Source organism: Panthera uncia (assembly GCF_023721935.1).
Source record: "Panthera uncia isolate 11264 chromosome C1 unlocalized genomic scaffold, Puncia_PCG_1.0 HiC_scaffold_4, whole genome shotgun sequence".
Lineage (NCBI taxonomy): Eukaryota > Metazoa > Chordata > Mammalia > Carnivora > Felidae > Panthera > Panthera uncia.
In genome coordinates this window covers 4,109,676-4,124,174 of record NW_026057585.1, presented here as the reverse complement: position 1 = coordinate 4,124,174, position 14,499 = coordinate 4,109,676, and the positions used below count along the sequence as shown (strand labels likewise).

The 14,499-nt window shown below is 38.5% G+C and overlaps 1 protein-coding gene across 1 annotated transcript in view; it reads right to left on the bottom strand.

Annotated features, from left to right (window-relative positions):
• Nucleotides 1-14,269, bottom strand: part of SEC22B (SEC22 homolog B, vesicle trafficking protein) — a 19,461-nt gene extending 5,192 nt beyond the window's left edge. The window contains exons 1-4 of the mRNA XM_049618370.1: nucleotides 14,034-14,269; nucleotides 5,633-5,742; nucleotides 2,483-2,643; nucleotides 200-346 (exon numbers count right to left, since the gene is read on the bottom strand). Coding sequence (XP_049474327.1) covers nucleotides 200-346; nucleotides 2,483-2,643; nucleotides 5,633-5,742; nucleotides 14,034-14,108 — 493 coding nt within the window. The 5' untranslated portion in view covers nucleotides 14,109-14,269. The remainder of the gene's footprint in view (nucleotides 1-199; nucleotides 347-2,482; nucleotides 2,644-5,632; nucleotides 5,743-14,033) is intronic.
• Between the last annotated feature and the right edge of the window lie 230 nt (nucleotides 14,270-14,499).

Genomic DNA, 14,499 nt, shown 5'->3' with positions numbered 1-14,499 from the left:
ACCATGAGACCATGACCTGAGCCAAAATCAGATGCTTAACCAACTAAGCCACACCCAGTCACCCCTAATGTAATCTATTTCTGAGAGATGAATTCTTAACAGTACTAGATAGAGTGACAGTGAAAAAGGTAACCCAAAATAAGCTATCGTTACCTGTGGACTGAGAAGCGCCCTACAGGACTCTTAATGTTTTACATACCTGAGAGTGCTTCTCCCCGTTGTAACACTTCTTCAATATTGGCCACCATGATCCTCTGTACATCCTGCAGTTCAGTGTTGATGGAGCCTAGGTTTCTCCGAGCACGGCTGTCAATGTAAAGCTTCTTGGTTTTCTGAATGTAGGTATCTAGAATAATGAAGAAAAGTAACCATTAACAACCTTGCCCATCAAAGTACTGGAGTAGGGATAGGATAACCGAGCTCTTGAATGAACATCAAAGTTTGAGCTTTGATGTTTTCATTTGTAAAATGTGAAGACAGATGACCATTCAGGAGAAATGTCCTCTGCACACCTTCAAATTTGAAGTCTTTGCTATCAGGGTCCTTATAGAAAGTAAGACCCACTATAGTAAGCCTTTCCTGAAAGCAGATTATTTTCAAACCATGCCCTGAGGATCCTCAGGGTTTTAGTACTTAACTCTATATTCCTGAAAAGGATCCTGACAACAATCTAGCATCACTACAGGTTCTGTCATTAAAAGTAGGGGGGAAACATGGTCTTAAAGTATTTTCTTTAACATGGAGTGCCTGGGTGGCTCAGTAGGTTAAGTTTCCAACTTTGGCTCAAGTCATGATCTCACAGTTTGTCGGGCTCTGTGCTGACAGCTCAGAGTGTGGAGCCTGTTTCGGATTCTGTGTCTCCCTCTCTCTCTGCCCCTCCCCTCCTCGCTCGCTCTCTCTCTCTGTCTCTCTCAAAAATAAATAAACATTAAAAAAAATTTTTTTAAGTATTTTCTTTAACATACATTCCTAATTTCACTCTGTTCTTAAACTTCAGGTAAAGCAAACATGTGGCAGGGAGTTTCCCAAAATACCACTATAAACTGCAGCTATCATGTTTAGACCATGTCTGCATTTCTCAAAACTATAAAAAGAATGACTTATTACTAAAGATTTTATTTTCAACTTTTGGCATTTTCTTAAGTGATATGTGCTGGATACCTTTCGTTTGCCTCTCTAGACCTCCTCTCCACCCTTCTGCACCATGCTTTTTGCCTTGGGCAGCTGACCTGCATGGACTACATCATGGGCTCCTGGTTCGTGGGGGGGGGGGGCTTCCAGTTTAGGTTCGACCAATGGGGGAGCCCCAAGAGTAGGGCAAGAAAGCAGGTAGTGATGTCAGGGTATTTGTTCCCCCAACCCCCCTCCCCCCACCCCCCCACCAAGAAGTCACCCTGGGCTGGCAGCATCCCTCCAGCAAGAGTAACTCCTCCTCTCAAGACGGCCTTCTCTATAAATTTTGTCCTTTGCAGTTTCAGAAACTGCTCCTTTCTCTTATCCCTTCAGGCCTGGGGATGGAAACAATTACTGTGTAACTGATCTCAGGTTACTGTACCTGCAGTTCACCTAAAACCCATTCATATATAATCCTTTAAGCTAATTTGAGTGTATCAACTATTTCTCGTGTGACCTTGATGTAGCAGTCTTACTGGTTTCTTGGTTTTACTGGACCTCTATTATCTTCAAAAATAAAATCTGAAAAACCAGACATTATAAAAATTATCACTTGGAGAGTTTGTAGTTATGAAATACTGGAGCGTTTTCCTAAAATTTTCCTTATTTCTAAAAAGTAAGATGACCAGTTAGCTAGCAAAATGGAAATACTTCAGAAATTCAGAAACAGTAAAACCAATTTAACTAAAAATATCAGTAATATAATCTAATCATACTTATTCTCACTTCCTCTAGAGTACCCAAAACATTTCTGTTGATTTATTGCCATCAGATACTTTACCAGTGATGAGTCTTTCTATAATTATTATACAAATATGGACACCCATGCTCACTATTTCTGCAGGTAGTAAATGCTGTCCCCCAATGCCATACCTCTTCCAGTAATTTTTTTTAACTAGAGGATTAAAAGAAACAAAATGTCATTCTGATTTCTATATTCGGACCTCCAGGAAATGAACCCTTCTGTCACTGTGCGTATGTGTGTGTGGTTTGGGGGAAAGAACTCAGCTACTACATGCCAACCAAATAGATCTTTAGGCACAGTTCTTGACTCTGACGAAGAATCAATCCAAATCACAAAAAGGGAAAAGGGTAACAAATTCTAAGGAAAAGACTCAAAGACCACAGAAAATTACTTGTGAGAAGCAACTTTCATTCATTCAAAAGCACAGAGGTGGAAAGGAAAAGACAGAACCCAAAACTTAAGTAGGTAAACATCAGAAAAAAAATGTGTCAAAACTAATCAGTGGAACAAACAGCTTCTCCAAACTGTTTGCTCTCTTGATACAGAGATGAGGAGAAAACTTACCAAACTCAATAAAGGAATAGGGCCTAGACACAGTCGGCACCTTCTTCCCATGCTGTTCATCGAATTCTGAGTGCAAATCTTCCAGGTAGGCAAAAGCCAATTTCTTAGGAAAGGCAGCTTCACACAAAACCAAATAACAAACTCCCTGCTCAATAATGTAGCTGGAGAGACACAAAAAAAGAAGAGAAAAAGTTGTCTGTAGAATAACAATACCTCCAACAATTTGAAGCAGACTCTTCGTGCCCTACAGACTTTTGAACATATTCTAGCCTAAGCCCTTTGAAGCTAACTAAATCTGAAAATCAATTGCAAACCACAAATCCTTGGAATCAGAAAGCAAACATCTTCCCATTATGAGAATTATATTCCAAAAGAAGTACTTAAACATGTTTACAATTGTTTATTATATAATCCAGGTAAAATATCATAATACCTAAGACTTTTTCTTGAAAACTCAAGAGTTGTGACTCCATCTACCTTTTTTAAAATTTATCCATTTTTGAGAGAGAGAGTGTGCATGCCTGCATGCAGAGAAGGGACAGGGAGGGGCAGAGAGAAAGGGAGAAAGAGAATCTCAAGCAGGCTCTGCACTGTCAGCATGGAGCCCAATGCAGGGCTCAAACCCACAACCCATGAGATCATGACCTAAGCCGAAACCAAGAGAAGGACACCCAACCAACTGAGCCACCCAGACACCCCCATCTAACCTTTGATTACGTATGGAAATTAGTATATACATATTTAAACTCTTTCTAGCCTTAAGAAAAACAGTGGAAATGGAAACTTTTGTGGATACTTCATAGTTGGAAGTTAATGCCACAATGTTTACTGGGTACAGATAATGACCTTAAGATAAATAATATTCCCTAATTTCCAGGCCGGAACTTTGTATCAACTGTCCAATACAAGAAATTATCCAATAACAGAACTGACTTCCTCCTATAAGAGGTGCTCCCTGGCACTCTGGAAGGGGCTATATGGCTAACGTGTCTGAGATGTCTCAGAAAGAGATTAGGTTAACTCTGTGATTTTCAATGTCTCTTTAGCCACAGGACTCTTTGTTTCAGCAATAATTATATTCAGAAGATCAATATGCACACGAAATAAAATCAGGTCATTAGTTTAAGTAGGACTTCAAGGGCCCAAAGCATTACACATACCCCTATACCTACCCTTGCTATGTGGCTCCTAAGGCATCCTAGGACCCCACAGAGCATAGTTTATAGTGTATTATATGACCTCTCAGGCCCCTTAAAATGATGATGATGGTGGTGATGATAATGATACTGATGTGTTTGGGCATCTAAATCAACTGGTCTCCTTATCTTTAGTCTAGACCATCTTCTAAACTACAAGTTTTATATAACCATATAAATATAACCATATTATTCTGCTTAAAAACTCTCAGGGTTCTCTAATACCTATAAAATAAAATCATACTCCTTGGTATAGTATTTGTGGCCTCCAAAGCAGGTGTGGGCCACATTCCATCATACACCCAATATGCCAAACAGCATGCTGCTCTCCAAGTTTAGGTTCTTTCAAGTCCTCATAGATTTCTGCTTATATTTCTCTGTATTCTCCCTCCCTCTATCCCCTTTCCCCAAACTTGCTCCCTACAAATGGGAATTTATTGCTTCCTTCGCTCTACTCCCAAAGCATGTCATTTATAAATGAATTACAGCACTTCTTGCCCTCAGGTATAAAGTTTAGTTGTCTGTATATGTGTTTCTCTCTGCTAATAAGATAGAGGCAGAACTTAATATACGGTCTGGTAAAGAATAAATCTTTAAAATATAACTCTTAGATTGAAATAAAGGATGAGATGAAATTATAAAGGAACCCAACAAGAGAAAACCTCTTTTCAATTCCATTAGGAATTCAATTCCATTCCCTAGATCTTTTGTTCCTAATCCATGATAGAAATAAAGATACTATATATAATTATACATATAATTAAGTGTCTATATTTTTTTATGTTGAAAATTAGATTTATAGAAAATGTTTCATATACTACATTCTTTTTTTTTTTTTAATTTTTTTTTTAACGTTTACTTATTTTTGAGAGAGAGAGAGTGAGAGCAGGGGAGGGGCAGAGAGAGGGAGACACAGAATCTGAAGCAGGCTCCAGGCTCTGAGCTGTCAGCACAGCTGGGGGGACAGAGCCCAACACGGGGCTCGAACTCACAAACTGTGAGATCATAATCTGAGACGAAGTTGGACACTTAACCGACTGAGTCACCCAGGCGCCCCACATCCACTACATTCTTAACCAATAAGCCAGGGTTTTGTTTCGATTTTAGTTTCGTATACTTGCTTGTTTCTGATGAGTGGAAAATTTTCCCCTCCCTTTAAAAAGGTTAAACAAGGCAGGTCCTTCCCAGGTCTATATTATCTTAGCATCTGAGGTCCTAAAATAGCAAGGATTATTTAGCTAATCCTTTTTTATTTTCCTCTGATCTTCCTGTCCTCTCTTTTTTAATCCTTTCTGTTTTAATCACCCTCAAACTTGACATGTATTAAACATTTAATACCAATTACTTGCAGGAATTATTTGAGCCCTCTCTCAGTTATATGCACTAATACCACTGATTGTGATGCTCTAAAATTATCTTTTATAATTTTCCTTTTTCTAACAACTAACATTTACTGATATTCTCTCTGTGCCAGGCAAGATGTTAAGAGATATAAATAGATTCCCTAATTATTCTCACAAACTATGACTATTTCCCCTATTTTATAGAGGAAACTAAGGCCCTAGAGAGGTATATGTGGGTTGTTCAAGGTTGTCTTGTTAGTAAATGTTTGAGCAAGAGTATTAACCTACAGACATCTGGCTCTAAGAAACTCCTAAAGCAAAAAACTAATCTATTATTGCACGATGGGTATAGCATTCATTAGACAGAGGATAAAACAGGTTAATTTACTGTATGCACAGGATAAAACAGTTAATTTATTGTATGCAAATTGAATAAACAAACCAAGATTTCAGTTTTGCAGAATTAGAGCCAGGGAAGTTCCTTCCATGAAGAGACTGTATTTTTAAAATATTCTTTACTTTTGAAAAATTGTTAGCATTGTTCTCAGGTGTTACTTAAATTTACTGTATTTCATACTTAAATGATCACAAAGAAATAGGATTATACTCACTGGAAAGTCATGGCGCCAGCTTCCAAGGTACATCTGGTAGGGGACTGTTCATTCAATTTGCGAAAGAGTTGCTTAGCCTGACTCTGGTACTGTTGAAGGTCCCGGCCAGACTGAAAGAAGACACCTTCATTTAAGAATTTTCCACACAAAAAAACAGCCATAACAATTAGTGAGAAGCATTATATAATGAGAACACTATGTAAGTAAGGTCCTTCATTAAAGGTTAATAAAATACAGGGGCCCCTGGATGGCTCAGTCAGAAAAGCACGCGACTCTTGATCTCAAGGTGTTGAGTTTGAGCTCCACACTGAGTATAGAGATTAGTTAAATAAAGAATACTTAAGAAAAATTTAAAAAATCCAGGGGGCCTGGGCGACTCAGTTGTTTAAGCATCGGACTTCAGCTTGGGTCACAATCTTGCAGTTCACAAGTTTGATCCCCTCGTTGGGCTCTGTGCTGACAGCTTGGAGCCTGGAGCCTGCTTCAGATTCTGTGTCTCCCTCTCTCTCTGCCCCTCCCCCACCCTCTCAAAAATAAACATTAAAAAAAATTTTTTTAAAGAAAAATAAAAAAGGTTAATAAGATTCATTTTTTTAAAAAAATGCCCTACTTTTATTTTTATTTATTTATTTATTTTATTATTTTTTTTCAAATTTTTTTAACGTTTATTTATTTTTGAGACAGGGAGAGACAGAGCATGAACAGGGGAGGGTCAGAGAGAGGGAGACACAGAATCTGAAGCAGGCTCCAGGCTCTGAGCTGTCAGCACAGAGCCCGACGCGGGGCCAGAACTCACGGACCGCAAGATCATGACCTGAGCCGAAGTCGGCCGCCTAACCGACTGAGCCACCCAGGCGCCCCATAAATGCCCCACTTTTAGAGGAAAAAAGAAGATCAAACCCCTAGTTGTTCAAGAAAATCACGTTATTTGTACTTCTCAACTGCCTTTAAGCCACTCTTAACTTTCAATCCAGTGTTCTTTCCACTGTTAGGTCAGTGGAAATGGGTCCTCCTAACCCCTTTCACTTGCACAATTATTGGTACATAACTGCACAACATGTTCTATACTCAGGAGAAAATCCTGGGAACAACAGACTGGTGAATTTCATTTTTATCCTGGAATATCAAGCAAAATCTTCCACTAAGTGTTACAGTATTAGCATTTAAGCAAAACTAAATGTATGCACCCATCACTGCAAATTACTAAGAAGACTGTAACTCCAACTGGGTAAAAATGAACAAGAGTAAGGACCAAGATTGAAAAGTCAAATATTCTTTACTGAGTGAATAGATTTGGTTTCTGAGTTTGGAAAGAAAGAGATATATACATACAAAATGCAAATAACAATATTCAGATGATAGAATTACGGGTATATTTTCTTGAACAATTTTTAAATAGTTTAATAATTTTTTTTTATTTTTTTTAACGTTTATTTATTTTTTTGAGACAGAGAGAGACAGAGCATGAACAGGAGAGGAGCAGAGAGAGAGGGAGACACAGAATCCGAAACAGGCTCCAGGCTCTGAGCTGTCAGCACAGAGCCCGACGCGGGGCTCGAACTCACGGACCGCGAGATCATGACCTGAGCCGAAGTCGGACGCTTAACCGACCAAGCCACCCAGGCGCCCCTGTTTAATAATTTTTTTAAAAAGGAAGGAAAAAAGCCTACTGAGAAATACCAGTGTCATCTCAAAAGGAAAACATCATACCTCATTCACCTATTCAATCCAAAAGGCAAAGAATGGAACGGAAAGCAAATATATATTATTTATTCATCCACATACAGGGGCAGGAGCTCACTTTTGCCATGTGATAGAAAGGAATTATTTTATTTTGGATTATTTATTTTGGATTAAACAATAGAACACAGTCTCTTCTTGACAGATGTTTAATAACTAAATGCTTAAATTTAAAAAGCATTTATTTGAGGTTCTCCCAAGGACTGGATCTGAGGTCTGACTTTTAAAAAGTGCAAAGTGAAATCTTAAAATTCTAGATAGTGAACCACTTAGCTAACAGTAAAAATAAGGAAGCAATGATAAAATTGTGAAAGTGGCAGATAAGCAAATGTACAAGTACAGGATCCTAAGCCATATGTAAAATGACAAACTGGAGGGGCGCCTGGGTGGCTCAGTCGGTTAAGCGTCTGACTTCGGCTCAGGTCATGATCCCACGGTTCGTGAGTTTGAGCCCCACGTCAGGCTCTGTGCTGACAGCTCAGAGCTTGGAGCCTGCTTTAGATTCTGTGTCTCCCTCTCTGTCTGTCCCTACCCCCCTCTCTCTCTCAAAAAAAAATAAACATTAAAAAAATTTTTTTAAATAATAAACTGGAAATTTAAATATGAATAAGGAAGTAAATTAGCATGAAGTGAACCAGGAGAGTTAGGTAGAGTCCACCAGAAGTATCACTTTATCTTATTTAGCACTGTCCCTATGGCATGATTTGTTATACTACTCTAAAGAAATATTTCTATATTAATATATGTGTATATTAATATATAATATATATGTATATATTAATATATATTTATGTATTAACAATACTAGACAATAATTAGCATAATATACATTAACATTATTATATTAATCAGTATCGCATATTTTTTTCATGACTGATCTGCTAGTAAAGGAGAGTGAAAACTACCATATGCTTTGAACTAGTGCACAATATCCCGCATTCCCTAAATGAATGGTACTTGCCAAATTGTTTGCTTCACCAATGCCATTATATGTGGCATTTGGAAGAGATCTGACCCCACAGCAGTAGACAGAACAGATGTAAATAAAGTTGGAAATGTTACTAAAGTGCCAAGGAATAATATCCACATACATCAATGATTTTTCAACCTTGGCTTTACACTAGAATCACTTGGGGGTTGCACAAAAACTAATCAAGCCCTATCTCTACCTCCAAACCAATTAAATCAGTATCTCAGAGGTGGAACTCAGAAATTGGTGTTTTAAAAATAACCACAACCACAGATGTTAAGTAAAAATGTTTTTGACAACTAAAGGCAAAGGAACCAGGTGAAGAAATAAATGGCAGAAAAACTGTCAGTCAAATAAAGACTGCTATAAATCCTTTGACTTTATAAGAAGCATTGTAAACATCACTGCAACCAAAGAGAAAGAGACTAACCACTGTATGGACTACAAGAAACTATGGCCGAAAGCATGCTGCAGTTTCGGGGATCTATAATGACACTGAGATTACACAGAGATTGTGGCACGCCAACCAACATTTTACAGTGCTGGTTCCATCAGCATCACCGTTCCCTGAGAACACAACACGGGCGCAATCTTTCTGGTAGGTATTTTTGCAATATGTATTAGAAGTTACAAAATTTTACATATTGTTTTAGCCAACAATTCTGTATCTTTGAAGATATACATACACATCATATATGTTAAAACAAACAACTACAAATGTATATAAAAATAAAAAACAAATGTTCAGTAATTGGATAGAAAATTGGTTAAATAACATATTTATACAGTGGCATATTCATACAATGGAATATTATACAGCCATTAAAATGCTGTATAATACTTAATGATATGAGAAGATACTCACTACACACTAAGTGAAAAAAAACTAGGTGGAAGTCTTACAGCATTACCCATTATTTAATTTTATACATATACACACACATACAGAGATTAAGCTTTTATGTTAAAATGTATACAATTTAAGTAAAGATTTTGGTAATAATCACCATTAACATTTTGGTCCTTTTGTTTTTCCTTTTTTACTGAATTTTCTACAATAAGCGCAGGCTAGTTTTGTAATGGGGAAAATTGTTCATTCACCCATTCCTGTTTATTGCATATTTGTACCCACAAATACATACAATTCTAGTCTGAACTTTAAGAAAGGCAAAATGGAACTGGAAGGAAAATTTTCAGAAATAGGCAAATTAATGAAATTAAATGAAAGCACTCACTTTCTGTCAGCCCCGGTTCTAAACACTTTACATAATTTAACTCTAATAAGCTTTACAACTACCCTATGAGGTGATTAGAATCATTACGCCCATTTTCTGTATGAGAAATCAAACTTGCCCAAGGACAAGAGGCCAATAAGAGGAGGGGTAAGAATCTGAAGCCAGGCAGTCTAGCTCTGGAGTCTGCGTTCCTAAACATGCGATAGCACCTCTACAATTAAAATTGCTTCGGTGATAGCAGATCCACTTTCTGGGTGATCTTACTATTTCATATTAAATCTAATTCATAGGAAATTCTCAGGAAACCGTGATCAGAACTGGCAGCTCTGATCTACATCTCACAAAACAACATATTCACCACTGTACAGACAGAACCTCAGTTTGCTTTCAAGACTAAAGTCACAAAAGGCCCACAGCCTCCAGACTGCCTAAAAACAGATTAGATGTCCTCATTCTGTTTTCCACTTCATCTACAACAGACTTCATGAAGCTTATATACAGTATAATGGAAAGATGTGTTAGCAATCCGATAATGAAATGGATGTGAATGGACAATTTCTGAAACTAATCTGCAATAGTGTATTTAGGATTTGGTTCTATATATATATATAATATAACAGGTACAGGGTAGAAATTTCCCACACAATCACAACACTTTTTATTGCTATCACCTAGGACTGCTGAACAACTAACTATATCAAATGCCACCTTTTGTCTTTATAGGAATGTTTAGCTAAGCTCTTATCATTTTAAAATCCCTGTTGTACTTGGCTGGTCAAAGGCCAGCAGCACCAAGAACCAACCATTTTCCTCTAAAAGCAATTACAGTAAGGTGACTAATGAACCCTCAATAATTGGGGGAGCAATGCAGTTTAAAATGTACAACAGACTATCTGCTTTTTTGGTGCTCCCTGCTGAATACTTGGTTAGATCAAATATCGTCTTCAAGTCCACAGAGCTGGGGCAAAATGAAAGGAAAGAGAACACCTTCATTTTGAGGTAGAACACAAAGGTAGATGAAGAGATGCAAACATCCAAAAAGTAGAAACACACCAGAAAGGTAGAAAGAAAGGAAATAGAATATCAGAGAGTCTAGGTTTGAAAAGAAAAGTTCATCTCTCTACCGCCCTAGGCTGATACTTCTAGTTGAGCACAGAGGAAACAGTGGATGAGATACTCTGCCTACATCATTTTTTGAATTTTACTCTCCACTGTATTATCTGAATAACTGTTCACCTCCAGTAGTAAGGCAGCTTATACAGGACTAGCACTAGTAACATATGACATCTGTTATCAGTGTAAATAATTGAAAAAGAACATTGAATTACTTGGCCTGAACAATTAAAGTACTTGACTACAGAACTATTTGGCTGAGGGGTGCCTGGGTGGCTCAGTCGGTTAAGCTTCCGACTTCGGTTAAGCTTCTGACTTCAGCTGGGGTCATGATCTCGCGGTTCCTGAGTTCGAGTCCCATGCTGGGCTCTGTGCCAGCTCAGAGCCTGGAGCGTGCTTCGGATTCTATGTCTTCCTCTCTCTCTGCCCTTATCCCACTTGCACTCGGTCTCTCTCTCTTAAAAATAAACATTTAAAGAAATAAAAAGAAATAAAAACTATTTGGCTGAAATAGCCATTTCTTGAAAAGTTATTTTTAGACTCCTAAGAAGTAGATATATTATCAAAAAGTCTTAGAACATGGCTGTAAAGTGTACCAGTTAGGCACTAAGGCTCTGGTCTGAAGTCAGACAAATACTGATTAAAAACCAGTGGTTCTTGAGGCGCCTAAGTGGATCCGTCGGTTAAGCGTTCTCACTCTTGATTTCAGCTCAGGTCATGATGTTGTGGTTCATGGGTTTGAGCCCCGCATCGGACTCTGCATTGATGGTGCGGAGCCTGCTTAGGATTCTCTCTCTCTCTCTCTCTCTCTCTCTCTCTCTCTCTGCCCCTCCCTGCTCTCTCTCTCTCTCTCAAAATAAATAACCATTAAAAAAAACCCAAAACAGTGGCTCTTAAGCCACTCTGGCTTAAGTGGCTCTTAAGCCAGGGTGACTCTGCCCTCCCACCCCCAGATCACATCTGACAATGTCCAGGAATATTACTCAATTGGAGGTGTGGAGGTGGTGGTAGTGCTATTGGCATCTAATAGGCAGAGGCCAGAGTTACTAGCATACATCCTACAATGCACAAGACCGTTTCGCACAACAAATAATTATCTGTGTTGATATTAAGAAAATATCGTGTTGATATTAAGAAACTGATGAAAAATTCCATTTTACTACTTATTCGCTATGTGGCTCATACAAAAAAACCTATCGTCTCTATGCCTCAGAGCTTCCTTGCCTGTAAATGGGAAGAATACCACTAAACTATCCTAATATGATTGGTATGAACATTGAATGAAATCAAATACTTGACAGGCTTTAGCACAGTGCTTGGCATGTAGTATGCATTCTATAAATGTTCCTTTTACTATTAACATAATAAAAATGAGTCTAAGACTCATAATGTAGATATTAAAAATCGGGGAAAGATTTTATCATTCAAAGCCTAAATTCCTAAAGGAAATAATTATGGAATTGCCATCACAAAAATATTCTTGTGGAAAATTTCTTTGTCAATTAAACAAAGTAACCCATCTTGGTAGACCAACACCTAATTTGGAATTAAGAAACACATAATAATACGTCAATTACTTTTTCAATAAAGTATCAAGGCAGAGAGTAAGGAGCTACTAATATTAAGTAGACTTTCAAATTCACTTTGTATTCTTTGCCCACACTGAAATCTAATGCAATAAACTGAACAGACTCCTCCCTGGGAAAAACCATTTCTCAGTCAAACTACATATATACTTTAAGGAAAATTTCTCCACACTATCTCCCTTGCTCAAGTCACGTTCCTGCATTTATTTTAACAATTTCACTCCTTCTGCAGAGTGGTCCTAGAAAATTCTTAACAAATTCAGAGAAAAGAAAAATATTTCACAATTGAATATTAAGGGCACATTATATTTTTCAAATTTTATATAAATGATTAGACTTTGTCTTGCACAATAAATTGAAAATACTTCACTTAGCAGGATCTGCAATTTTCTGATCTGTATTGCTACTCTCCTAAAAGTGAAAATAAACATATTTCAAAGTCAAACCTAAAAAGGCATAAAACCAAATAGAAGCTTTCCTTATTACTAAACAACACTGTCAGCTGAGAAGTCATTTCCTCTGGGAAGACTTTCCTGATCTCCCAAAACCAACCTAGATACCTTTTCCATGTTCAACCACAGAGCTTTCTTCCTCTTCCATAGCAATTATACTATGTTATAATTGCTTATTTGTTTTCTGGCTTTTCCACTAAACTGTAAGCTCCATGAAAGTAGGGGCTGTGTCCTCTAACCTGTATAATCACCATGCTTGACACAGTTGATGTGCTTAATAAGGGTTTTGGGGGTTTTTTCGTGAAAAATCCAACAGATATGTGCAAAATAATTTTCTAGAATTCATCTTTTTTTTAGGCCTTGAGTTTTTTTTTTTATAAAAAACTTAGGTTGTTCGAGAAAGTAAACTAAAATTGATCACTTTAAATAAATTACATAAATTTCATTTTCAGCCTCCCTTCTTCAGAGATCTCCCCACCTTGCTCCAGAAATCTGTCTCACACCAGAACCTTCCCTTGTGATTCTAAGGCACAAAGCTTACTTTTCAAGATATTTGAAGCTGTTGTTTTTAAATCAATTCAATACATTTTTTGAGCACTTATTAGCATAAAGCTGCTGCCGTAAAAGCTATGAGAAGCACAAAGATCATTAAGACCTGTCGACTGCCTCAGAGGAATCTCAATTTATTGAAAGACAAAAGAAAGTAGCAAAATAAAGGTACAAGGCGTTAACAGAAATATAACACAGAAGTTATAATCCCAATAGTAGGAATTTAGTAAGGCTTACTGGAGGAGGTGGGAATTGGACATAAACTTGAAAGAAAGTACTGTACTGAACTTCAAACAGGTGTCTATATGTGGCAATATTATCTCACCCACTTTCAAAAGATGTCATCAGGATAGGTCAAGGATCAAGTGCCACAGTGAAAGAGGTTGAAGAACTTGGGAGCTGATTTCTCCCAGGACCGGTTAGCCTCAACAGCAGCAGAAAAATAGAAATCTCGAATTTTACCAAAGTCTCTAAGAGTTACACAACACTGGGTGATCACAATCAGTCGAACCTATCCCTACGCCGGAGCGTCTTTCTACACAAAAAAAACAGGAAAGGCAAAAATCTACCTCCGCCTTCAGGAAAGATTTCTTCTAACAAGTAGTTTCTCCACTGCCAAAAGATAAAAAGAGCAGTTCAGAGGGGTCGGGAGTGCACGGGAGGTCGCAAAGGTCGTCTGCGTTCTAAGAAGAAATCCGGTACTGAGAGCACAGAGCTCTGGCAGGGACTTGGGGACGCGGGGATAGAACAGCTCACCTGTTCGTCCTCCTGCATCGAGGCGGCCAACGGGAGCCCGTCCGCCACCCGGGCGATCATCGTAAGCAACACCATCTTCACAGGCTTCGGGGACCCAACACTGGCCCGGCGGCCGCAGACGTTCTCCCGACTTCCTCCGCCGCGACCGCAGTTACACCTCTATCTGAGTTCCCGAAGATCCAACTGCCTGCGTCTCCGCTTCCCGCTGAGGTGGCCGGAAACAAGCCTTGGTGCTCTTCACTACCGGTCCGCGGAATTGACTTCCCTCCGAGAACCGCAACCGCCAGAACACTGGTTCCGCAGTCTCTCCTTCCGTCTTCCAAGACCCCGTGCGCTTTTCTGGTTAGGGGCCTTGAATACGCCTTGACCCTTGAGGGGGTATGGCACACAAATTAAAACAGAATTTTCTAGTTCCTGAAGTGCGGGAGGGGGCTGGGAAAGATGGGGGGAGTTTATGGGTACTTAG